The following is a 26,472-nucleotide window of genomic DNA, read 5'->3' as shown; positions in this document are numbered from 1 at the left end:
TATTATTTTAAATACAATTAACCTTGAAAGTAACCTGAACAGCACACTATTTCTGGCTTAAAAACACTGAGATGCAAAGCACCAAGGATTTGCCCTGTGCAGAAGGTCCCGGACAGCTGGCTGACAGAGGGACACTGAGCAGCTCCAGGCAACTGCTCTTAACAAATGCTGGAAGTTTTGCAGCTGAAGCTGAGTGTGATGGGAAGGGGCTGTGGAGATGCTTAGACATCCCCTCTGCAGCAGGAAGCAGGAAGGCCTTGCTTAAGCTGTGCTGGGATCCAGCTCTTGCCTCTCTAGATCTTCATACGAGGTCACACTAAAGCACTTTGCATTTTTACAACCAAACCTCTGCTGTGAAGCTCCAGCTCTAAGCACTGCTGAAGCAGCTGTACCATTTGCACTGCTACCTGCACACTCAGCTGTGTAGCCACACTGCACACAGAAAGGTGCTCTGCAGCTTTCCTGGGGCCTGAAGCAGTTTGAGGAAAGCCCAGCAGACTGTGTCTTGCCGCTTGTGGCTGCAACACTCCCAGAAAACACAGCTCACCGCCATGGCATTAGGCACAGCGCACAATCCACCCTCTTCTGCGTCAAGACCAAATTGGTACAATACTGAATTCAGAATTTTTACATTAGTAGGGAAGCCATAAGAGCCAGGGGTGGAATTTTAATCCTCACTATCTCAGCAAATTGGCAGAACAAAATGCAGATTAGCAGACTGAGATGGGCCACTCTGCTTTCCAGCACCCGCACAACGGCACAGGGTGGTTTTGTAGATGTCAGCACAGCTGCTGATTGAAAAGCAGAGCATCGATGGCAAAGACACAACAGGGGCATGCCAGAGGTACAGCTCATCGGACACGGGTGGACACATCAGAGGCTGGAGCTGAAAATGTGGCGCCAAGCTGCAGGGAAGCAAAAGGGGAAGCAGCAGATCAGCCAAGTAACATATAAATGGCTCTCACCTCTCCTGAGTCCTGCCCGGACTCAGCAGCATGAGAGTCATTAAATCGCATCCAAACACAATGCTCTGATTAAAGCCGGTCTCCAGCAGGAAGATTTATCATCTCAATTACCAGCAGTGGACACAGCAGTCAAGGCCTCATCATTTTACATGAGCAAAGAGGAAAACAGGAAGAGAATCACTAATATTAGCCCAAGGAAGGTAAACAGCTTGTGAGTGAGATGAAGATTTATGTCTGGAAAAGCTTGGCCTGGTCCCAGTCCAGATTTACTGAGCAGTCCCCATGTTTCCTGCTGGCTGCACTGTTGCAAGGCCAAATACTCTGCTCATCAGCAGCTGGCACAGGCAGCTCCTGCTGGGGAGCGCCTGTTCTGGGAGGGGCCCTGCCCTCCCCGGCTCCCCAGCAGCACACAGCCCAGCCACAGACACAGGAGCCTTCTGCTGCTTTTCTTACTGCTCTTCAGGTGCAAATACAGTCTCTTGAGTTTTCTGCAGGTGGGGCATGCACCCCTAAACACAGTCGCTGGAGCACCTGGTCCTAGGACAGGCTTTCAGAGGTGTGGGGACAGCGCTTGCATGGAGCTGAACAGCCAGACTGCCTGCAGGAGCATATGCTGTCAGCTGGCACGCTCTCCATCAGCTGCAGCTCATTAAACCATTCACAGGGCAGTGCTGCCGGTGGACAGGGAGGCGTGATCCAGGGCATGCCACAGGAATCGCACGGGAACAGCTTCCCACCAGCTCCGAGCAGACCCAGAGCCAGGGCGGTGAGACACCTGGGAGGCTCGCTCCATTGTTTCTGCAAGGCTTGCATCTCACTGGGGAAGGAGGAAGGATATTTTACTACTTGCCTCCGATGGAGTTGATACCATCCTGCGGCTGTGGGCAGACTCAAGGGCAGACAACCCGCACCTCAGTGAGTGCAGGACTGGGCAGCCCTGCAAGCCCTGTGAGATGAAGGCACCAGGCACACCGACACCAGCACGGAGGCTCCCAGCCACCCTGCACTCACACCACCGCTGCCAGTCCAGTGCCACGCCAAGCACAGCGTGACAGCTGCTGCTCGGCCCCACTCCAAGCCCCTCTGTCACTTTGAAGGCCTTACCTTTACAACTGCCCTTTCTGCCAGAGGATTCAGACATAAATTGTACTCTAAATTCAATATCAGTCATTAATATTTCATGATTACAAAACGTTAAGGATAATGTCACTGGGAGGAATGTCTGGGCAGTTAAAACAGATGAGTCAGAGCCTGCTGATGGGAGAAGTCAGAGCACTGAAGAGTCTCCCCGGCTTTTGAAGCAATGCAGCCTGACAGGCTCTCCTGCCGGAGGGTATCCGCAGCATTTACTGACTTGCTCTGAAATCTTAGATGCTGCGTATAAATATTTTCCTTCTGATTCTTGTCACCTCACATTTCCTCTGGATGCTGAGCTGCATGGCAGCACCACAAGCCCTCCTCCCTGGCCAGCGCTGGCAGAGCCTCCCCTGCAGAGCCCTGGGGCTGCCCCGCAGCCAGCAGGCAGCATGTGCGCAGCAGGGCACCACAGCCGGGCGTGTGGGGCTCACCCAGCCTGCAGGCACAACGCCTCAGTGCGGGGCAGCAGAGCCAGAGAGGTCCCAGCCTGGGGCAGCGGGGGTCTGGCCAAGGGCACTGCCCCTCCTTCCCTAGGGCAGCATGGGCATGACAGTGCCCCAGCCCCGTGCGTGCAGATCCCTGCCAGTGCAGCGCTGGCCTTCCTGAAGCCAGAATGATCCTGCAGAAACCAACCTCTGGGCCCCCATTCAGACCCCTGATGCAGTTTCTTGAATCTGAATAGCATCTTCCTATTCAAAAACGAGCAACGAACCAGGAACCCCATGGGGTCTCTCCAAGCGAAGCCTAGGAAAGCTCCCGCACAGAGTCTAACAGGCAGGTCTTGGCAAATATCCGCAGGAATGGGGAGGCGCTTCGCAGCCAAAGCAGCTCCCTGGTATCAGCTGCCATGGGGTGGCAGAGCACAGCAGGTCCCAGACAGACCTGGTGACATGTGCATCAGAAATGAAGAAAACTGAAGAACATGGCAATGCTTTCCTGCTTCCTAGCATGGTGCCTGGGATTGAAGCCCATCTCCATCTTAAGGATCAGAAAAAGGAAGAACACAGAAGATGAGCAATCTCTGGGGCCCCTGGGCAATACCCACCATCACGCAGGGGAACCTGTGCAGCCCATGAGCCAATGTTCGCACTGTGCAAACATTACAGAGGTCAGCAGGATACCCAGGGCAGTCTCACCCTCTTCCTACCTGCAGTACAGCACCAGCAGGGAATCAAAGCCTTCCCTTTGCTGCTATTATCTTCTTTTCATTCCTCCAGAGGAGTTTATTCAAAGCTCCTTTGCGCAGCAGGACCCAGGTTTGTTCTTTACTGGAGTAAAGAAGACAAACAGAACTTCTGCTGGAAACGTCCAAGCCAGGCTCTGCCACCCCAGTGTCACACAGGGAAGATCAACCAACAAACCCTGTACAGCCCCTAAGCTGCTCCCTCAGCTGGGTGTGCACAGACTTGGCAGTTACTGCAAATACCGGCCCTGGGGTAGCACAGCCACGGGGGAAGGAGACGACTGTCACACAGGAAGGCCAGAAAGGAGCTCATTTCAGAAGAGGACGAGAGCTTCCTCATCCTCTGCCATGACGCGTGTCCAGGAGACCACAGGGTGAGGCTGAGTGCTGTGGCTGGGGCTCAAGCAACCTGGCAGCGCCAAACCCAGCAGGCAGCTCTGCTGCTGCCACCCCCAGCCCCTTCCCCAGCATCCCCCCGCCTATGCTCCCTCCACAGAGCCACATCACTCCCCCTCCACCTCGCTTGCATTCTCCCACGAGGCGGGTGCTCCTGCTCTGCCTGTCACCACACTATTTATTTCACCAACTAAAAGCACCTCTCATGGGGCAGAGCAGAGCATGCAGGAGGGGAGCATCAGAGGCAGGTTCAGGAAAGCTCTGGGGGCTCTTCCCAGTTTGCAGCCTTCTAGCCCCCAGTAGGGGTGCAAATGCAGGTCTGGCAAGACTTGGGGCCGAGAAGGAAGGGCACGGGAGGCATCTAGAGCCACATACCTGTCGTGCAGGTACAGCCTGCCACCACCTTGAGCCCCCAGCAGCAGTAAGTGCTGGCAGTCTCTGTTTTGCAGGGCTCCAGCTGAGGGGTCATCCACCCACAGCATGCAGCTGACCGGGAGGATTTGGTGACATGAACACAGATCTTCAAGAGCCCCCTGAGCTGCTCACCAGGTGTGAATGCAGGGAGCAAGCTGCACCGGGATGACTGCCAGAGCTGGTGCATAGATAACACAAATTTGATTAGCGTTCATCAAAGACACTATTCGACCATGATCCCTTATTAATGACTGAGTCAGGAAGAGTATTTTTAGGTTGTCTAGGGAGATGTCAGACTAAGTAATGCTGCGTTTATTTATTTATTTAATTTCAGTGTTAATTAACTGTTGCACCTTGGTCACCTTTGCAGTGAATATGCCTGTATTTCTCCCGCTGCCCCCGCTACAGTCTAGCACAGACTGCCTGCTCCACACAGCGCTCCTCCATCTCACCTGCTTCCATCGCGAGGACAGTGATGTTGTGCCACCCTGCTGTCTCCCGGTCCAGGACCTTTCCTGTCACAATGGCACCTGTGTTGGCGTCGATGTCAAAGATCCTCTCTGTGTCTGTGCTGCGGTCGATAGCATACCTGAGACCAGGCAAGAGGGAAAACCATGAACAACTGGACATGCCAAAGCCAACCTCATAGTCAGCCCTGGGGGTATGGGGTCTAATGCAGCAGGCACCGCGTCACCACTCTCACTGTTCCTCTGCTGCAGCTGGGTACACGAAGGCCGTGTCTCTGCCAGGCTGCCAGCCCAGAGTGCTCCCGTGAAATTAAAGTGTAGCTTTTGGTGTAAAAAGTAGAACCAAATGCAGACTGTGGACAAGAGGTAAAACCTGCTCTGATGGGAACCTCTTGTTCAGGATAGAGCAGGACAGAAATCATGGGCTGTAACTCCAGCCATGACTTTGGAAAGCTGCTGAGCTGTAGGCTCAGGGGCTTCAGGAAAGACATCAACCAAAAGTGAGCCCTCCTCACCCACCGCCCCCTGCCGACCCTTCCACAGGACCCAGACAAGAGCACAGCAGCTACAGCAGGTGCAAGTGGCAATGTCCCCTCCAAGCACAGACCGAACCCCTGCAACCAGAGCAAGAACCCCGGCAGCAGAGGCGTTGGCAACAGCCAGTGCCCCTGCAACCGGCACAGCACCTTGTCCCCCGCAGCCCCTCAGCCTGCCCTCGCTGGGGCTGCCTGGTTTTACCAGGGCAGGCTGAAGGGCTTCAACCCAGCAGAGCCCTGCTGCAAGCCGCTCATTCTCCTTCCCTGGGGCTGCTCCAGCACAAACCCCTGAAGCCCCTTGCCATGCCTCTGCAGCAGCTCCCTGTGCCCGTGCCTCAGGAGCGCTGTTCCTGCCTCTGTCACAGCTCGTGAGAAGGCAAACAGCTAGGCTTCACCCCACGCTTTAGCTGTGACACCATGAGCCTACGCAGCCAGTCCTGGTGGCATGTCCTGCATTTCCAAACATTGTGCACAGAATAAAGCACGCTAACATTAAATCAGGTGCAATTAGGATGTGTGCTCCTTGAAGGCAGGGACTGGAAGGGAAGCCCAATCCAACTGAGGCCCTTGAGTGCAGCCGTAACACAAATCACCACCACCACCGCGATCAGAATTAGAAGTCCAGAAGGCCTAACAAATCACAAACAATTCAGCATAATGTTATTGTGTGCAGCATCTTTCATACAGACTGCATCCCAGAGTGCTTTACAGAATTAAATAATACAAGACAGCAAAGAGTACAAAGGATAAATTACCAAAAGGAGGGCTGTGAATAAATTAAAACCTTCAGTCACATGTCCAACAACAGAAGGAAGATAAACGCAGAGACAAAGCATGCTGAAAAGCTGACAGACAGGACAGTGCTGAGGGCACGCCAGACAAGCAGAGCAGAGCAGGACGGCTGGCAGCACGCTCAGGACGGCGTGGGCATGCTGCACAGTGGCTGTCCCAAGTCTCTGCACCTCGCACAGCCCAGCTGTGCTCTGCAGGCCCACCTCCTGCATGGCCCACAGCCCAGAGCACCAGCCCTGGGCGCGGGGACAGCTGCCCTGCACAGAGCTGTTGGCAGCCCCCGTGCCTTCCCACGCTGGCCAGGAGGGAGCCAGCTGCACGTGGATTGACTCCCAGGGGCACCTATCATCCACACAGCCGAGCATCGCTACCTGATGGAGGCACCTAAACAGAATACAAATGGCTTTATGCCTACAGAATGCCTACTGTTATACAGCACCAGATTGCATTCCTTAGCTCCCTCCTTTTCAGACAGATGGGGATGAGAAAGTACGACAGCACTTACTTGTAGTTAAGGGAAAATATTCAAAAATCACTATCTAAATCTCATTGGTGCACATGCGCGAACTATCACGTTCTGCACCTGTGTGGCTGGCTTCCTCTGTCTTGGCATGTACTGCAGCCTCTCATCCACTCCGCATTCTCCCACTGCGAAGGGCAAGGAGAGTTCTGGCTGCTCTGACTGGTACAAATCAGTACAACATTCTGCTAGAGGAAGGAACAGAAACTGGGATGACAAAACCTAATATCCTTCCAATAGCATAATTGATGTTTGCATAACTGCTTCCATTGTTCTACCGCATCCCCTGACCTCCACTACATCCTCTTCTGTTCTGCTTTTTACTACTGTCAGAGGTCAGGATGGTACTTCACCTCCTTATGCCTCCTTGCTTCTTGGTTAATCCCATGCCTGTTTTGTTCACACTCATATCATTACTGCACAAAAAAAGACGTCTTCAAAAGAAAAAAAGGCTACGCAGGAAAACCCAGTTAGTGATGGGAGACATCACTGAGCCTGAAAACAGCTGGCACCAGAGCCAGGCTCCTGCATGGCCAGAGGGCGGGAGGCTGGTAGGGGAGTGCTCTGTGTCATGTCACTCATAACCTCTTCTTATGCTTCTAATTGTTTTGCTTCTAAGGTTGTCTTCCGTCATTTTTAAGTTGTCTGGTGAGGACTGACCACCCTTACTCTGTGTCAGGGCACAAACCAACATGGAAATCTGATCCCTTTGTCATTGCTGCTAGAGGGAGGTGCCACCTTCTCAATGCTGTGCCATGGGAAGAAGACAGAGCTCTGGGTGCTGCCTGCATTTGCCACCAAAGCAAGGCCAAGATTGTTTCTATGTTCTGTGATTTTGGATGTGGCCAGTCCAGGTGGGTCTATAACTCCATCTGCACAGTGCTGTGGAGACTCTGGAGCACCATGCCGGCACTGGATGTGGGAACCAAGGAGTGCAAGGATGTCAGTCTGCTCCCTACAAAGCCACCCCATAGGCAACTCAGAAATCTTCAGGAAATCTGCTCCACAGTACTCTACATGACCATAGACCTCCCCTTCCAAGAGGTTATAGCCAACCCTGTGGAGACCAGGGCTTCCAATGAGAAGGTAACTATTATGCTCAGTTTACACCATTTTGTGTAATATGATCTTTACCAACCAATGCTATGCTGACCTTCACAAGCCTCTCCACCACTAGTAATCCAGCTTCACCTTCACCTGTTCCACTGAAGTGAAACTTGGGAAGTGGCACCAATTAGTCCCTGGTCCTCCGGGTATGCGGAAGTAGGATATATGCTTATTCCTCCTAAAGCCTGCTGCTGTTCCATATCTGGAACTGCAGTCCCCAGCTCTGATTGGGATGCGGACCTTGTAATCCATTTTCTTCTCTTCCTGCTGGCACTGCCTGTTGGTCTGGATGTTACAAGTGACTGTTTAATTTAGACAGCTTTTTTGGTGCTCATCTTTCTCGCGAATGCATTTCTCAAGCAGTTTGTTTCAATTCTCCCCCTGAATGCAACAAGGAGCACATTTTATGCCATGTGTTTTGTTAATAGGGAGCTTTTCAAGCACTGTGTGAAAAGCTTTTTGTTACGTTTGTTTTTTCCTCCTCTCCCTTTTGTGTTAAAGCAGGTTGTAGTTCTTGCTGTGCTGTTGGAGTCTATAAAATGCCTATGTCCAACACGTGCCTCTGGATTTGGTGAAAGCCAAACAAGAATATCTCTGCGAACCTTAAATCCCAAGCAACGTCTTCCCAGTGCTGATAAAGCCTGGAATGCACACAAGCAGAGAACAGACTTTCACTGCAGAGAGAAAAACAAAAGGCTTCCATGTAAACAGCCTCACGTATGCAGACAGTCTATCACTGTTTTACCTAATACAATGGCTCAGCGGAGAAACATCACACTACACGCAGGAAATACACAGCCAAAGCCAAAAAGCCAACTGGAAACTAAATGCTTTCTAAAAAGAGCGGTTCCAGCTTTTGTTAGGCAACAAATAAGGATGGAATAAAATAAAAAGCACCATTCTTGAGAAAGGCATTTCCTGCCTGCCCCGTTGTGGGTTTCCATGTTCCCCAGAGGAAGGAGGCAGCCTGTGCTGTGCTGAGCTTCAGCACAGCTCCCTGCTTCACAGCATCAGTGCCGGAGTGTGCATGCCCCTCTCCAAGCAGCCACAAGCTGGGGCCATCTGGGTGCCCCAGCAATCCTCCCGCCCAGGCAAGCGGCTGCAGTGGGTGCCACATCCACACACAGCTGGGGCACAGCGCTCCAGAGAAGGGGAGCAAGCAGTGTCCCCGGGACGGCTCCCACCACAGGGGACTCGGACACTACTTCAGCCCTCACATCTTCATAACAGGTCACTTCAGGATCCAACCTGGCTCACCTGGGAGGGATTTGTTCTCACACCGAGCAGCCGCATCTTCATGGGACGAACGAACTGGCGGGGGGCCGGGAAGCACCAGGCTGTAGCCTGCCTCCAACAGCTGCTTCAGACCAGTCTGTGCAGCAGGAGCCACAGAGCCCTCTGTGTTCACTTGGGGATGGAAACAAAGAGCCAAGGGCACGTCCTGTCCCATTTGGCTAAAAATACTTCCAAAACCTCGTTATTGGCAGCCTGGTGTCAGCAGGACCTGGAAATGCTGACAGAGCTGATTTTTGCTCAGCTGTCTCTGGTGATCCTTGTTCTTTCTTGCCTCAAGGGGAGAGTGCCTCTCATCATGACAGAAGGTGGTGGCCCTCCTCTCCTCACACGGCAGAGCCAACAGAGCAGAGTCCAGGAGACAGCAGCCTCTGCAGAAACACAGCCACGTTTTTGCTCCCACCTCTAGCAGAAGAGGATCAGGAAGTTACAGGGATCCACTGAACTGCAAAGAGTTGAAAGTGTTCATAACAACTTCAAGGAGCTGAGGATCAAATGCTGGTCATGCTGTCAGGACCGGTTGCTCTCTAATGTAACAGAGGTGAAGTACAAGTGCTGGCTTCTTGCGACTGTACTTTGAGTAGCACACTTGAAATGTGAGGTGACTTACTGCCGTCTCCTGCAGACGGGCTAGTGTCACATCCTGGCAGGGCACGGCAGGATGCTTGCATTAATGTTCGTGCACCACTTTGAAGCTGCGAGCAGCTGCCTATGCGGCAAAGTATTTTATTAAACTACCTGGCTAGCCAGGGGACAGGAAAGCAGGAGAGATCAAACAGCACCTCCCTCCTGCATTGGTGCCGCCCCAGCAGCAACCTGCAGCTCCACGCAGTACGTGTGGGAACAGCAGGGAAGGCTCACCCACCCGCGCAAGTGCCAGGGGAGCCTCACAGGAGGATGGACCAGCCACCCCTCGTGACAGCAGGCGCTGCCAGAACAGAGGTGAGTGGAGAGAGGGCCAGGTGGAGACCAAATGCCAGAGGGGAGCCGGGAGGATGCAGGATGAGCTATCTGCCTGGGGACAGCTAGAGGGAGGGGGGCACAGATTCAAGTGCATCACGCCTGACAAGGAAAAACACACTGCAATTCCCAAGCTGCAGCAGATGCCCAGGGGTCCTGCTGGCCATGCCCTCATGCCTCAAGCACGAGTCATTACCTTGCCTGGCACTAAGCTTTCTGTAAGACAGAGATGCATGTACAGCGAAGTTTGGCCTATAACGCTCTTGCTCCTACTGAGTACTTGAATCTGCTTCTCTCAGCTCCAAGTCCTCATCACCTTCTGCACACTGGTAGAAAGCCTCTCTGCTTTCTTTTGTTCTGTCTGCAAACAAGGCAACAAACTCCACGGGGAAACAGCATAAAGAACAAGAGAAAACGAGAAGAAGGATAGTTCTGTCTCCATGGCACTTTTCCTACAATTACAGATCAGAAAGTAAAATCTACGTTCCGTAGCACTGCTAGAAACACTCCAGTGGAAAAGTACAGGCACATGTGTACACACACACAGATACGTAGAAAGACTGCACACATCTAATGAGCGCAAGCTAACAGCCATGTGCTCAGGGCAGGCCACAAAGAAAGAAGAAATCAGACATGCAGCCTGAAGGGAAAGGGAACCAATAAGCCAAGGTGCACGTAGGCACTTTGCGAACACGTCAAACAGTTAGCACCGACAGTGCAAGTGTTGCATGCTCACATACACAGTTCATTCTATGCCAAGGCTGATTCCCTTACCCCAAAGACAACTTTCAGCACCCAGCTTTGACACAATACCCTCTGCCAGCTGCCAGGCATCTGTAGATAGCAGTCTTCCATTTGCAGAATCTTCTCTGAGCTTTCTATATATCTTGATCTTAATTTCCTTGAAGACCTGGAGATGCCCCCCAGCCCACCCTGCACCAACACGGGCCCCTGCAGCCAACACAGCACCCCAAGCAGCCATGCAGGGACACCATCAATGGGATCGGTACAGTACCCAAGCCCTCCCTGGCCATCCCAAAGCCCCGACACATCCCAGTTTATCGCTGACAGGGACAGGCTTCATACAGAGCTCTCAAATGCAAAGCCACTGCAGCTCATTTGAAGTGAGCAGCTGTGCACAAAGTGCCTGCAGCCCCACCATCACCTGGCATAAGAACACACATTTCAAGGAAATTTTCCACATATTGAGGATGTTTTCAGAACACCAGCTTTTCATCCCAACTGCTCATGACTCAGGCCAATTGGCAGAGCCAGAAGGCTGCTTTGTGCCTTAGGTAATAACAATTTAACAAGGTAACAATCTCTTTAGCCACAAATTAAATGGAAATGGGAAATGTCCTGTGCAGATAAGCTGCTGCCTGGATTATGTCCCCTGCCCATATATAAACTCCTCTGATCTTTCATCCCTGTGCACACATGCGCACACATACACACACAGAACTAAGCTCTAGCTCCACACTTCCCAAGCCTCACCTCATTTATCATTCTTCATCACTGCCTGCCTGTCATTTCTGGTCGCTTGCTTGGCCAGTGTCAGGCAGCGCTGCAGATGCCTCACTGTCAGCAGCAAGTACACGCAAGCATCACCCCGCCACCTTCCCCGACACTCCCCTGCCAATTGCAAACCTGTCACTTGCCAGTGACGTGTCTGTCACCTGCAAGATGGCTGTTCTAGCTTGCCTGTACCTGCGTGCGGACTGTCACTCACTGCCAGCCCTGCAGCACCCATTCACTTGCCTGCGTGCATGCACAGTGCTCATCACCCTCACCTACGCTGCCCCTCCACTTCTAGCATTGCCTCCCCTCTGCCCCGGTGATGGCCGTGAGCCCTCCAGCCACAACCATCCCTTGCAGGTGACCCCATGCCTGCTGCTAAAAGGAAAGGAAGAGGATGAGAAGTTTAGGCAGATGCTTTACCGGACAGGGTGGTTCGCTGTATCAGGGTCAAGGGCAGTGACCACCCCCACGACAGAGCCGACTTGTGCATCCTCCTGGACCTCCATCAGGTTGGAGGGGGGCCGGAACTCAGGGGGCTCGTCGACATCCAACACAGACACCCGCACAATGGTCTGGTCCCGGAAGGTGCCCAGGTCCACAAAACGTGGGTCCACAAATTTGTTCAGGGCCTCCACCACGACGGTGTGCACTTTTTTTGACTCGTAGTCAAGAGGCTGAGACAACAGGAGAGAATTAGCCACATCCAGGTCAAGGAGCCCCTGCCACTGCCCCTTCCTTCGCAGGCCTCTGCTCGGCAGACATTGTGGCAGCACTGGAGTCTGCTCTCCAGAAAGGGCCCGAGTTCTTGCACCCACACACTGCCCTCCCACCAGCAGCGCCCACACCGAGGGCAGCAGGAAGAAGAGGAAACCTCCGGCCTGCTTCCCAGGGACCCCACTGGGTGCCCAGACAAAACCCATCAAGAAGACAGCAGACTGCACGTTGGCAAGTGAGTGGTTTTGGATCATTAATCACCCTGTGATTATTTCTACAGAGGCAGCGAGCTGAATGCAGTGGCCTTGGTGAATAATTTTTTCTTGCCTGTAACAAGTATTTGCTTGATTGTTTTTGCTGCCAAAGCAGATAGACTCAAAGTGCTGTTGATCAGGTATGGGAATTAAGCGGGCATATTCCTCTTCCTAACAGGTGCTATCAATAACAGCTGTAAGTGCTGGTCTCCACTGCCCTGTGCACAGCTTCACCCAAACACTGCTCACTTTGCTGCAGCCCTCAGAGCCGTGCTGTGCCAGGCTCCAGCAGGCAGTGCACTGCTGCTCCTTTTCAGCCTTTCCTCCTAGAGACAGGTCTGTGCTTTGCCATCCAGGCAGAACAGGTCTCTCCCTGCATCCGCAAGCACAAAAACGCAACTGCTACTTCTACAGCAGCACTCAGAAGAGCATTTATTTCAGCTCAAATGCATCAGCAGGAGTCCCCAAAGGAAAAGGCCCCCCTAGAGATCCCTGCCCTCCCTATCCAGCCAGCTCTCCTTCTCTCTCACCTTCTGTACTGTGATAACAGCCTCTTGGGTATTGCTGTCTGTGGTGACTTTGAACATCTCCACCCCTTCTTCATCCTTCATCTGATACGTCATATCTGTGTTCTCCCCGACGTCAGAGTCCTCTGCCTTCACCCTCCCGATGGCGGTGCCCACAGGGGCAGTTTCAACAATGCTGAATTGATACATCTCTGGAGGAGAGAAAGGCACCAGGTCACAGCTCCTGCCTTTGTGCCCTCTCCACTCTGGTATGCCCATCTGCACGCCTGCTTGGGGCCACAAGGGCTGCTCAAACTCTACCAGTATCTATAGTCCAGAATGCCCTACCAGACAAAAACACAAACCCCAGTCAAAAACAAGGCCTCCAGGAAGATAACTGGAGAGCACTAACGTTTTGAAGAGCCAGGTAAGGAAAGGGCTGGTTTCTCAGTTTCTTTCTGGTTGCACTGCCCTGCAATCAGTGTTCTCCAATTCTTTGCAAACCTTGCCATTTCTAATTTCTAGAAGCAGCAGCTAAGAGCTGAGCTTCCTCCAACTGCAGCATTCTTTCTAGTCTGTCAGCCATGTGCTCACACCCTCTGCAGCTGCTGTGCAATGCAGAAATTGCACAGCCCACTCTTCACAGCAGGATCACCAACTCACTTGGGGAGTCCCGGGGGAAGACAAGAACAAGCCGCAGGCCATTGGCCATGACTTGGATAACAGGGCTGTCTGGTGACCACACTGCTGTCAGGGCGTCAGGCAGTGTCACGATGCCTCCTGCTCTGGCAGAAGGTGCCAAGCCCTGAGGCAGCAGCCAGGAGGGGTCAGGCCAGCAGCCAATACCCAAGTCCCTGCCCAAGCCCCTGGGAGACAGCAGCACGACAGATCAGGCTGCCAGAGTGGCCCAGCACTGCCCTCTCCTGCAGCACTGCCCAAAGAGAGTCAAGGAGGGGGTATCCCAGGAGGGGGTATCCCTGCTCTCCCTACCCCACAGCCTGGCTCTTTCCTGGGGCCTTGGGCAGGCCCAGCCAAGGGCGCTGCCCCTCCACCACACTGTTAGGCAGGGGTGCATTCAGAACCAGGCACGCAGTTCTGCATGCTACCGTGCCTTGGTGCTGCTGCCCTGCAAACAGCCCAAGCAGCAGGGCCGGCTCGCCTGCAGCCATGTGCCAGGCTGTGCCGCGAGCTGAACTTCTGTCCCACCACCCACAAGGACTGGGATCAGGTCAAGGGCCAGCGCTCAGCCCCTACCGCTGTCAGGACTTACTCTGAGGGAAGCGTGGTGGGTTGTCGTTGACATCAGTGACCACGATGGTGACTGTGGTGGATCCGGACAGGCCACCCAGCTGTCCAGCCATGTCTGTTGCACGGATCACCACCTCGTACCGGTCCTGCGTCTCACGGTCCAGGTCAGCCACAGCTGTCCGGATCACACCTGGAAATGGGCAGGACAGCATGAGTGCAGGCACATCACAGAGCATCACAGGGAAGGGGTTGCTGGGGGATTACCTAGTCCAAGCCCTGTGTCAAAGCAGGGCCAGCTAGATTTCCCAGCCTCTGCTCATGTGGCAGATTATCCAATACTTCACTAATCTTCATGGCCCTTTCCTGGACTACTCCATTATGCCCCTGTCTCTCTTGTATTTGGCAGCCCTGGAGGTGACACAGCATTCACATAATCTCACCAGTGCTGGGTAGAAGGAAAGCACACCTCCCCTGACTGCTGGTGATGCTCTTCATAAGGCAGCCCTAGGTGCTGCTGGCTGCCTTTTGCATAAGGACATGTTTAGCATCTGCTGCTAAAGACAGCATCTGCTGGGCCCTGGAGCAGGCAAACTCCTTTGCAGCCTTCACAGAGATCACACAAGCAAAAATAGACCAAGGGGAGAAATGTGCTCTGGAGAGAGGACCAAGTACAGGGGATTGTCAGCCAGGCAGAAACAAACTGAACCCACCTTCCTGGCACCTGGCCTCCATGGGCCACCAACCTGATCCCCACAAGTCTCGAAGGCCAATTCGCAGGTTCCTGTCACACAAGGTCCCTGCCTAGCTGCAGTTACTGTGGGCTGCCAGTAGCTCCAACAGGGTTAAACTTCCATTTGGAGGAAGTTTTTGCTTCCCCCCAGGGAGGCCAGGAGCAGGGTGAAGGATTGGCAGGGGCCAGAGGTGCTGGGGCCAGCTGCAAGGTTTGCAGAAGGCAGCTGTGTAAAAGCCCCAGCTGAGTCATGAAACCCCTTTGGCACAAATCCGCAGCAGCCCTCTTATCCTTATCTGCTCAGTCAGGAGCCACAGGAGGATGCGCACAGCTTGGAGCCACGAGAGGAGCAGCTGCTGCTGAGCAAAGCAGCACGGATGGGACAAGGGCAATGAGGGCAGAGCTGGCCCCGCGTCCTCTGCCTGCCTGGCCGGCCTCCACCCCAGTCGCTCTCCCCATATTGTGGGCTCTACGCACCGGTCCTGCAGCTGCCAGGACAGGCTGAGGGCAGCAGACGGCTCCTGCCACAGCCACAGCCCGAGGGGCCGCGTGCTGGTCCCCAGCAATGCAGGTGGCGTGCACGCACTCAGGGCACTCACAGTCATCGGCTCATTACAGAACAGCAGCACCTGGCTCCACTTCATGTGTGCCCAGTTCCCCAAGCATGCCTGGATGACACCTGAACAGAGAATAGGATAGCTGGAGAATCAGGGTCAGGGTATTTCCTAGAGTATGGCTGCACAAAACCCCTCATTTTGAAGTGTCCCTATAAGTTAAAGATGCTGGAGATGCTACTGTTACATGCCCTATGTACCAGAGGCCGAGAACATACTAGAGACCTTAAAGCAAAAAACCTATGTATGGTATGTTAGTGCTTTTTATGAAATGAAATCTAAAAAAGTCTTTATAGGTCATCACTTATCTGGGCTTGGAGAAGTGACCACGATCAAAATATACAGGAATGTAAAACAGGAAGGAAGGAGTAGTGAAACCCAGAGAATACTGAGAATGGCAGAAGACAGCTTTTTATGTCAGCCACAATGTTTCATTTACATGGAGACAAAGCACAGAAGAAACATTTTGAGAATGAAAGAAAGAAGTGACTCTGCCCTTGGGTGGCACCAGGGGCACACATGAACGTGTACATGAATACAAGGTTATTAGCAGCACATTCCCAGTCCAACTGCCCCAGCAACAGCCCATAACAGCTAGAAATCAGCCTAAAATCCCCTCCAGCTCAGTTTCGTAACATTCCCCCAGATTTAGACACTGCTTTCTGTTTTTGTAATTGCTCTCTTCCAGGCTTTCCCATTTAACTATTAGCTTTACCTCCTCTTATTATGAACCCTGCAAAATCCTCCTTTGCTTTGTTTCACCAACAACCCTGCCTGGCATCAGGGACAATGTGGGATGGGGATGCCCAGCTGTGTCCTATGTAGCCTCCAGTGATGGGGTGCATCCTGGTGGGACTGAGGAGCTCCGCCTGTGCCATGAGGACAGCAGAGGTTCACCCAGATCCTCATGGCGACTTGCAAGACATTTGCTTCATGCTACAAAGTGAGCGACGGCAGAGCACAGCAGCCGCCCAAGCCACTTGCCTCACTAAAGACTCTCTGGGCAGCCTTCAGCACAACCCGCGCAGGGTGGAGGGGAGCGTTGGGTGCCAGCACCCAGCTCCCACACAGCAGGCTGCAAGGAGGCAAGACGAGGCCTCTGGGACATACCCTGAGACTTCCATGCACCAGCCCACCGCAGCCAGCAGGCTGTCACAGCTTCCCTGTTCACGTGTCTAACATGAACTCAGCCTCCTGACAAAGGCTGCGGACGGGTGGGTCACACCAAGGAGCCACTGGTGCTGTGGCCCAGAGGTAGTCAAACAAACAGCACCGAGCTGGAAGGAAGAAAATGTATTTTTTCCTCCTCTGCATGACATTACAGGTGCAGCAGTAGCTGGCAACACTGTTCTGTAGACATTTCTCTCTCCTTGCTTTCTGAAACTAGCAATTATTCCAACAATTACCACTGTTAGAGTTTATTATAAAGACATCACCACTGTTTCGGATCCTTGCAGCTCCCTGGCTCTCGCGGACAGGCACAATTTCACCGAGCTTTCCCCGGTCCCTCTGTCATGTCAGTTCTGTAATTGCCTGGACCGTCGCTGCCTTGAGCCCCATGAATCCATGGGAGGCTCTACCTCACCCACCATCTCTTGGGCACTTCCAGCAACTGCCGGTTCACACTCTGGGGTAATCCTCAGCCCTTCTATTACTCCTTCAATGAGGTCCACGTTCCTGGTCAGCACACCCATCAGAGGCGGCTCAGGGCACTGTTCACCTCCTGGCAGGGAACATCCCAGCCCCTCTGAAGGGGCGTAGCTGGTGTTTGCCTTGTGATGGGCCAACGGTCTATACTGGTTGCCCAGTTCCTCCTGGGTCTGCTGAGGTGGAGCCATTTGGCCAGGAGTCCCACCCTGCCTCACCCAAAGGGGTGAACGCACCTCCAGGCAGGCATCCTGGCAGAACTGCAACCTGCAGTCTGCAAGCAGCAGGCCTGGCCCTACACATGTGCCCATTCCCCAGGGGCTGCATGGGACTGGCCTCAGCTGCTCATGTTTATAGGCTTCTTCTGTTACTCTGCTATGAATATAAAGCCGTTAGTTCTGGGCAAGCACCATCTCATTGAAATTTAAGCAATTCTGTTAATTAACAGGGTCTGAAGCATTTTATAATGAAAATGATTCATGTCAGCACAATAGTGATGAATTGGGATGAGAGGGAAAAAGCTCATGTATTCACCAAGGCTGTAATGACTTAAGTGAGCTGCTCATAATGATATAGCTCATAATACCCCATGCAAGATGGGAGTAGTGCTCAGGCACTTCCCAGTACACTGCCAAGGTCGCCTGTCCCAGCAGGGAGCAAGTCTGGGCCGTTTGGCATGTGCAGAGCACAGCAAACGGTCCCAACCGGCACTGGTCCTTCTAGTGGCACAAGGCAGACAAAATCCTTGTTTTTTGCCAGGGGTGCAGACTGTCAGCAGAAGCCACCTCCTGCCAAGACATGCACTGCTCATCCAGCCCATCCTGGAGAAGTGGGGGTCTGACGTAGCTGAATTCCCCTTGCTCCAAGCCTCGGTGAACCCCAGCAGGATTGTCACTGAGAAAGCTGTTCCCCCTAAAGTCACATGGGCCACACCAGGCTGCTACTAGCATATCAGGATGGTTTCATATTTTGTGCTGTGGTGCCACTTACCACATGCTAATGGCCTTGGCAAATCAGGGTCTCCAAACCTACTCCACACCAACTCTGCATATGGCACCATGAACGCTGCCACAAATACCTACGAGCATCAAACTCACATGGTCTCACCTCCTACAGCCAGATAAGCCTGTGCTCCCCAACCATGACCCCCAGGGACTCTGCAAAAGAAACAGTAAGAGACGGTGGCAGACCCCCTTTTTCAAGGCACAGAGACAGAAGAGACAAGGACCAAGAAATTGGAGATTCACCCTCTTTCCAGACAGAAGAACTGCCAAACATCGTCCTTCCCAGACACTGCCAACAAAGCAAGGACAACCTCCATCTCAGACTCATCTCCCTAGTTCTTGTCAGCATCTATTATAGTTGAATAATACAGACATGTAGTGGCACACCCTCGGGTACAAGGCACATGTGGCTTTCTAGCATGATTCAAATTAATCAGTGTAATTAACCAGCAAGGGGACACTTACAACAGCACATAAAATACCACCAAATCTGCTCAATAGCCTGCACTATTTGGGTGATAAAACCAAAGCAGGACAAAGCACTCAGCAGGTAACTGCCTTACAGGAATCTAATAATCATGGGCTTTACTCTGCTGTGAAATACTTCTAGCTCAGATGTCCCATCCTCAGAGACCCTCTGGGCAAGGCACCTTCCATCTGAGGGCAGTCTGGACCAACATGTCCCCTTCCACAAACTGAAAAGATACAACTGTTGTGAAGTAACGCATGTGGAAGGAGCCTCAGGAGGTCTGTGGTTCAGCCAGAGCTCAGAACAGGCCACCATCAAAGCTGGATCAGATTACTCAGGGCCACATCCAGTCAGGTTTTGACCATCTCTAAAGACAGAAGTGTCACCCTCATGGTGGCAAATTTTCTCTTTATATCCTATTGCTATTCCCCTTCCTGCAACTTGTGTCCTGTTGCTGTGCATGTCTGAGAAGAGTCTGGCTCTGTCTCCTCTAACTGCTCATATTAGTTACTTGGAGAAAACATTCACTCCTCCCTGAAACTTCATAGACTGGTTTGGGTTGGAAGGGACCCCTAAAGATCATCAGGTTGTTCAAACGTCGTTAAAACAAACAGATCACTGCCTCAGCAGTGATCAAGGGTGGCAAGCACTTGCCAGATCCTTTGCCTTTGCCCACACCCACCTGCAGCGATTGGGAAATACCAATGTATCTGCCAAGACAGAAGTGCTGTCTGGGGCACACATCCTGGAGGAGGTCAGCCCACTGAAGATGGGATCTCAGCCCCAGGCACCAGCACCACACCTACCCTTCAGCTCAGGACGATCTGGGAGGCAGAAGCTACGTGCAATCTGAAGAAGGCAACAGACCCAAGGTTCAGAAGGCTCATTGCTCTTCAAACACGGCAGGGAGCTGAGACCCAAAAATGGAAGCTGTATAGCTGCATCAGCTTATCCGAACTGAACAGCAATGTTAATAGGAAGGGTACAGAGCCACATGGCTACTGTGGCTGAGGGATGCTGAAGCCCACAAAGATCATCAAGTCCAACTCCTGGGTCCCCAAAGGATCACCCAAAAGGACCCAAAAGGACCACGTGTCTGAGAATGTTGTCCAAACACTTCTTGAACTCCAGCAGGCTTGGTGCTATGACCACTTCCCTGGGGAGCCTGTTCCAGTGCTCAACCACCCTCTCGGTGAAGAGCCTTTTCCTGATAACCAGATGAACAGGAGCTGTGCCTGCCACAGAAGAGCTTTGCCCCTACAAAGGTGAATAATCTACAGAAGCACAGAGAGCGCAGTGTGGTATAAAGCAATATGGAAAAGTTGGCCTACAAATTTTAATGCATGCTGATTTCTCATCTCACATAAATGTACTGCAACCCACATGCTCCTTGGGCCCATCTCAGCATTGGATAAGTAAAAGAGAGAGGAGGGTGAGGGAGAGCTACCTGGAAATAGAACAGGATCTACCCCCCAACAATGTGTCTTCCTGGACAAAACTTGGGCTCCCAGCCCCTGCAGTGCAAAGCACATATACAGGTGCTGACTACTGTTAAGAGTGCAACCTCCTCCAGCAGGAATGCAGCTGCCACAAAACAGTGCAATACAGCTCTCCTCTGACAAAAAGCACATGAAGATCAGCTGCACACTATCTGCAAACTGAGAATGAATAGTGAAAGCAGCACAAAGCCTAAATATGACTAATGCCTGCAGGCTTTTGCAAGGAGCCACAGGGATATTCTCATAGCCGACATTGAAGATCATGCCTCTGAAGTTTGTGCATACGAAGATCCCCAGTTATACACCAGAAAAGCTAGCCTAGATCTTTAACACTTTCCAGGTAAGTTCTAGGACCTGATATGGGATATACAACGCAAACCTGGAGACAGTTTCAATAGCTGAAACTTCTCAGAGCATGAGAGGTAGTGCCCTATGTATGTGAAAAAAAAAGCTCATTTATCAGTGGTGCTTTTTCTTCACCATTCCTGCCACTGCAGGAATTAGAATCGTTCCCTGAAGCTTTGCAGACACCAGCACATACCATGCCTCAGTTCCCCCTATTCCAGTGGGGCCGTTTAGTTTCTTGACTCCCTCCTAAAAGACTTCTGAGGGATTACAGGAATTCAGGGCTTACTGAGGGAATTCAGGACTGCACATAGTGTGCTTTTCTGGGCATCCAGGCAGTTTTGGTCCTGCCTTTGAAACCCCTGTCAAATTTGAAATACCAGACATATAGTAAAGCTAGTAACGTCCAAGAACGGAAGACAAACTAAGCAACCCACACACAGTTCTTATCACGTACCCAAGTGTGCAAACCACACTCACACATGCAACACCTACATTATGAAGGACAGCATGAGAAGAGCTGGTTGCAAAGATACGGGAGGAAAAGAGAACCTGAGTTTGAAGGAATCAGAGGCTTATGTAGGGTGCAAGGGAGCACATACATGTATGGACCTGCAAAAAAAAGGTGGAGGAGGTCAAAATCAAAAGGGGAAAACAAATTGCTCTTCATTATCGTATATTATAAGAAATGTAACACTCCAGGTGTTGTTTTTTTTTTTTAAATGGTCATTAATAACAATGGTGACTCTGAGAGTTATGCTGCTGTTATGGATAATTAAATCTTATGATTAGGGCAGAAGCCTGGCCACCCAGAGTGCTTAGGCCAGGATTCCCACGTGGGGCACTAAAAACGTATTCAGGTGCAGAGCAGGAGCAGGAAGGGGTTTGCTCAGGTGGAAGTTCTGTCTCCTGGCTGGTGCCAAAGGCAGACAGGATGAGACATTTGGCTTCGCACAGTCAGTCCTGTGCCTGCTTCCTCCAGCAGTGCAGCCACGCATGCTAGCACTGACAGAAGGGCAGACAGCTTGCACTGCCATGAAGCCACAGGCAGTGCAGGACAGACGACAAACACACCCTCAGCAGCCAGCAGGCAGAGTTGCACAGAGCATTCCTGGAACCCAGGCGAGGCCTCTGCGAGAGGCTTTTCACAGCTCAGACATCATGAAAGAGTCAGTCCCAGTACATACTCAGTGGTCAGATATTCTGGAAACAGACTTGCTCAAAAGAGGACAAGGATTCTTCTGCAGACTGTCAGCAGTTTTGCTCTTATGAGTCGCAAGCAAGTAGAATGGTATATCAACCCACCCGGTGTATGAAACAGCCAGCGTAAGAAACAGCCAGTTTGTGAATTAAGATACAAAAAGTCAAGGAATCAAGAAGCTTGGATTCCTGGAGTGACATTAATTCTCACCACAGTCCCACAGGGCACATTTTAGTTTATGCCTTAATACAGCAGCATTAATGTTGTTGCAGGAAGCTGAGCCTCTGCACGTCCTGGCTTGTGCATTTTGCTCCCAGTGGTCCCTCTTCATTCTAGCAGCCTGATTCTCAGCTTCCACTCACATAAAACTGTCTCAGACTAGCAGGATCCCATATGCAAATGAGTTTTCAGTGCTTAGTCCATTGTTCTATACACACACCATTAAAAAGAAAAAGAAATTCTGTGAGAGAAGAAAGCCCAGGTGCAGCAGCTCCCAGGCTAGTAGCGGGTGCAGCCCTAGCTCATGCAATCTCCTGGCCTCAGACAATAACACTTGCCACCACAGACCCCCGCCTGCTGTCCAGCGTGCTTAGGCACCGCTCAGGTTTGAGCAATCCTCCAGCTGCAGACGGGCTCTGGCTATCTGGCCCATGCACACCAGATGGATTTCAGGAGATGCTGGGTTTCACACATGCAGAGGCTCAGGCACGCGTACCTTCCTTACACTTCCCTTATGGCAGAGTCTCTGAACAAATTTCACTCTGACTCCTATAAAAACAGCCTTAGGAAATCTCTATTAGTCCAGACAGGTCAACACAACAGAGATGTAGCATTTCAGGCAAGGAGCTGATCTCAGCCACAACAGGGTGGGGGGACTTTGCTGTCCAGCTTTCCAACCAGAGCTGCAGCTACTCAGCCTGCTTGTCCTCTGACAATTTTTCATTAAACTGCGGGTACTTTACTGCATGCTTTGTGCCTTAAATACCTCTTATTAGCATTTGAGTGTATTCCCTCCTCAGCAAGCTTGCAAGGCTCCCATTAAGGGTAATGAGAGTCACACTCCTGGGAGGCAAGGAGAATATATACCCCAACATCTCTTGGTTATGGTCTACTCTAACCAGTTTGTCAGAGCATCATCTGCTAGGGATTTATTAGAGATGCATTTTACAACAGGCTCTATTATAAGTTATTAAGGAATGGATCAGCTTCCACTATTCTTTCATTAAATATTAATAGAACATTTATAAACCGATCCTTATTTTAAAGTGTTACCTTTAATCAAAGCCCTGGCGATAACAACGCTGCCTTTGATAAGGCCCCTCCGGTAGCACTTAAACCTTTCATGCAGATTTTACATGCCTACAGGCGTACTTTGCTCTGAGCACAGAGAAGCTATGGCTGGTGCAGGCACAGGCAGGGCACACTGGGCTGGCACAGCACTGCCTGCTGTGGGTGCTGCACGGAGCTGCGCAGCAGCCGGCTGGGCTGGCAATTCTCCCTCTCCAACACCTGCAAACACCAGTGCATGGGTACCCCAGCACCAACAGCCTGCATGGAGGTTCAGCCTGGTGGCATACGATTATGCACGGTGCAATGCAGGACACATGGCCAGGGTCTCCTGCTGCTCTCAGCTGGGTCTCCCGGCTGGGTGCTGCTGGATGCCGCTCACCTGTTTTACTGTCCACAGTAAAGTGTTGCTCGCCCTCCAGCACACTGTAGACTACCCGGGCGCTGCTCCCATATGTGGGGTCATCAGCATCAGATGCCATCACCTGCATCACAGAGGTGCCTGCAGCAGGGACAAGAACAAAAACAAAGTCAGGGAGGAGGTGAGAAGAGCAGCACAAACCTTGGGGCCAGGGAGCTGGCAGAATAGAAGAGTGGGGGCCAACACTGACCACTCACACGTTCTGATGAAAACAAGCAGAACAGCTGTGCGCAAAGGCAGCACCACCTCCCCCCAAAAGACTGACATCCAGAAATCTGAACCCTTCTAGAAAGGACCCTTTTGTCCTGCAGAGTGGCAGGAGGGACTGGACCGTGGACCACCTCAGGGCTGCTGTCTGGGCAGGATGTGCTCTCCAGATCACTGATCTGAACACCTGGCAGCTTTTCTCCCAGAAGACATCTCTGCTGGTCCATCTGGGAAAGAGCTGGGTATGAGAAGTTACCACCACAGCTTCCCCTTTTCTGTCAGTACTGAGCAACACGGTCACCTCCAGCCCACGGAGGAACTTTCTGGCCAGGCCCTGGTCCCCACTGCAGTGCCACATCTCTGCAGATGAGGGTCTCATGAGGGTCTGCTGAACCAGAACCAGACACTGCACCACATCCTCATGCTCTATGTGTAGAAGGGCAGAAGGACCATAAATTGAATAAAAGCCCTTCAAATGTCTGCAATTAAGTTATTGATTTTTCAACCCTGCCTCATTAAACTGGGTACTTCACTCCAACTGCCCCTGTGATGGCTTTATTTTGACATCATGTTCAATTTGACGAGAGTAGGAACCAGGACATGAGAATTAGGTCAGGAGCAAAAGAGCTAAGGTCTTCAGAGGCAACAAAAGGGAGGAACAAGGAGAAGCCTAGTCTTATCTACAGACACCCCTGAGAAAGGAGATGGTGTGACCAAAGACCTGTGAGGGACATGCTACTCATGTTCCACCTCCAGTACCAGACTGAGCACATCCCTGCCCAGGAGTACAAGCACTGGCACCAGTCACCTCTCTGGGTTGAGAGGCAGGATGGGGAGAACAGCCCTCAGCTGCTCGAAGGAAAGAGCTGCCATGAGCAGCAGGGATGCACATGCTCCCCCCAGTCCAATTCACTTCTGATATCCTGGAAAGGGTTTTACTGAAGAAAATAATCAGTTATCATTGCTGCTTTTCATCCTCTCTGGCCATCTTCTCAGAGCTGAAACTCTGCTGATAACATGAGAACCCCCCTAATCAGTCTTCAATAACAAGCTGCTTTGCGTTGACTTATTTATGCTTTGATGCCTTCAATGAATCTGTGGTGCATCCATGCCCACCCAGAGGTGGGTTTCGTTTCTGTGTTTTAAGCTAGGCCATGAAGATGACAGGCAGGTGGGCTGCTCTCTATTCTCCAGCACCAGCACAGAAGGCTCCTGGCTCAAGGGAGCACCTCTCACTGCTGGGCGCTCCCAAGCACTGGAGCCACAGGGCAGCAGGTCCAGCTTGCCCAGTCTGCAGCACAAGCACCACGTCTGGGACCTGTGTTTTCCAGTCCAGCGTGAGGGGAAGCCAAGCAGCATGAGAAGCATTGCGGGAAGGCACCCTCAGCTCAGAGGCAGCAGGATCAAGGTGCCCTTGAGCTGAAGCCAGCAGCCCTGAAGGTGATGAAGGCTGTGCTCTTCCCTACCTGCTTACACAGCATCTCATGAACAGACAAGTGATACTGGACAGATAGGTAACATCAACCCCACTTGGCAGGCTAGAAATCAAGGCACAAAGGTGCAATGCAGCCTGCTCAAGGTCACTCACAGGATATCGGGAATCTATGAGCGTGACTTTCCAGCACCCTCTCTTAACCCCCACTTACCCTTTTTCCACTTCTTTCTTCCCCTTCTCTTCTGAACTGAAGAACAAAGGTCTGAAGCTCCAGTTTAACCACTAAGGTCTGACCGCTCCCTCCCAAGGGGACCAACCCAGGGAGGACACTGGTTCCCACCCCTGCTCTCCAAGCATAGCACTGCCCACAGCAGGTACAGAGTGTACGACTTATTTAGTTAAGCACAAACACTGAGCACAGGAGGCCTCCCACCACCGCAGCCACCCTGTGCGGGCTGGGACCTCTTCCCACCGGGGCAGGGCTGAGTGGCCAAGCTGCCAGCCCCCGCCGCAGTCTCCCCTCAGCAATCCAGGCAGGTGCCATCCTGCATGATGGTTGCTGATGGCTCCAGACCACTTCTTACGCCACTCCAAACACTTATCTAAAGTAAGTGTTGAACGGCAGACTCCAAACATATCTAAGAGTAAAGAGGTCCCACAAAGAACCCCCAAGTGAGCTGGCAGAACCTGCCACTTCCCCAGGTACAAACATACAGCCAGGCTCCAGGCCCAGGTGACAGCTCACCTATGCTCCTCTCCGTGCCACAATCACCTTTCCTGTGCAGATCTTGCCATGCAGAATACAAAGGTCCCTGAGAAGAACACTGTCATGCCCATGTCATCCCACATACCCTGGGACTGACGCCATAGGGCAGCACTCCCATCTGAGGGACCTGGATTCTCTAAAAGGGGCAGCTCCAATTCTATAAACTGTATGATTTACAGCTTTCACCTCGTCCCAAAACATGCAGTGGCTGGTGCAACCCAGAAGCAAGCCAGGAGAACATCATGGAAGAAAATAAACCAGAGGAGTTTAAAAATTACTGGAGCAGAAATGAGCATCTGGCAGTCTCAGGAATGCCCTGATTGGTAGAAAGCCAAGCCTGGCCCAGGGGGATTCACTGCAGAGCCCTCACCCCTCAGGACAAGCCTTGGCTGTAGCACAGCACCTCAAACATACAACAAAGGAAGCAGCCTTTGGGGTGTCTCTGGCCCGAGAAACCTGTGGGACAAGGCACCCAGCCGTTGGCACCAAGCAGTAAGCACGGCGTCTTGGGGAGTAAACCAACACATCAGATTCTTGGGGCACAGTTTCCCTGAGGGGCTCAGCCCATGCTGACCGGATGAGAGGGTATAGCAGGTGCTCAGGTGTGCAGATCAAAGGGCTCAGAGCTTGCACCATGACTGGAGCGAGGTGCTGAAGGGAAAGGGGTGTTCTCACCAAGGACCAGCAGGCAGGGCAGTGCCCCACTACCCCAGCTCGTGCCCACTTGCGGCCCCAGCCACTGCCAGATGCACACAAGTGTTTTGAGCACGTTGTGTTAAGAAAAACCCATCAGACTGCCTGCAAGTGTTCTGGCTGCATGTTAAACAAAGTCTTTTC

The 26,472-nt window shown here is 52.1% G+C and overlaps 1 protein-coding gene across 7 annotated transcripts in view; it reads right to left on the bottom strand.

Annotated features, from left to right (window-relative positions):
* Positions 1 to 26,472, bottom strand: part of CDH22 (cadherin 22) — an 80,901-nt gene that overhangs the window by 16,470 nt on the left and 37,959 nt on the right. For all 7 annotated transcript variants that reach the window (XM_080558497.1, XM_080558498.1, XM_080558501.1 and 4 more), the window contains 5 exons: positions 23,189 to 23,308; positions 14,033 to 14,200; positions 12,787 to 12,974; positions 11,709 to 11,962; positions 4,548 to 4,684 (listed from right to left, as the gene is read on the bottom strand). In XM_080558497.1, coding sequence (XP_080414623.1) covers positions 4,548 to 4,684; positions 11,709 to 11,962; positions 12,787 to 12,974; positions 14,033 to 14,200; positions 23,189 to 23,308 — 867 coding nt within the window. The remainder of the gene's footprint in view (positions 1 to 4,547; positions 4,685 to 11,708; positions 11,963 to 12,786; positions 12,975 to 14,032; positions 14,201 to 23,188; positions 23,309 to 26,472) is intronic.

The sequence above is a fragment of the Anser brachyrhynchus genome (assembly GCF_964034855.1).
Source record: "Anser brachyrhynchus genome assembly, chromosome: 16".
In the NCBI taxonomy this organism is placed as follows: Eukaryota; Metazoa; Chordata; class Aves; order Anseriformes; family Anatidae; genus Anser; species Anser brachyrhynchus.
This window is presented reverse-complemented; position numbering and strand designations above follow the sequence as displayed.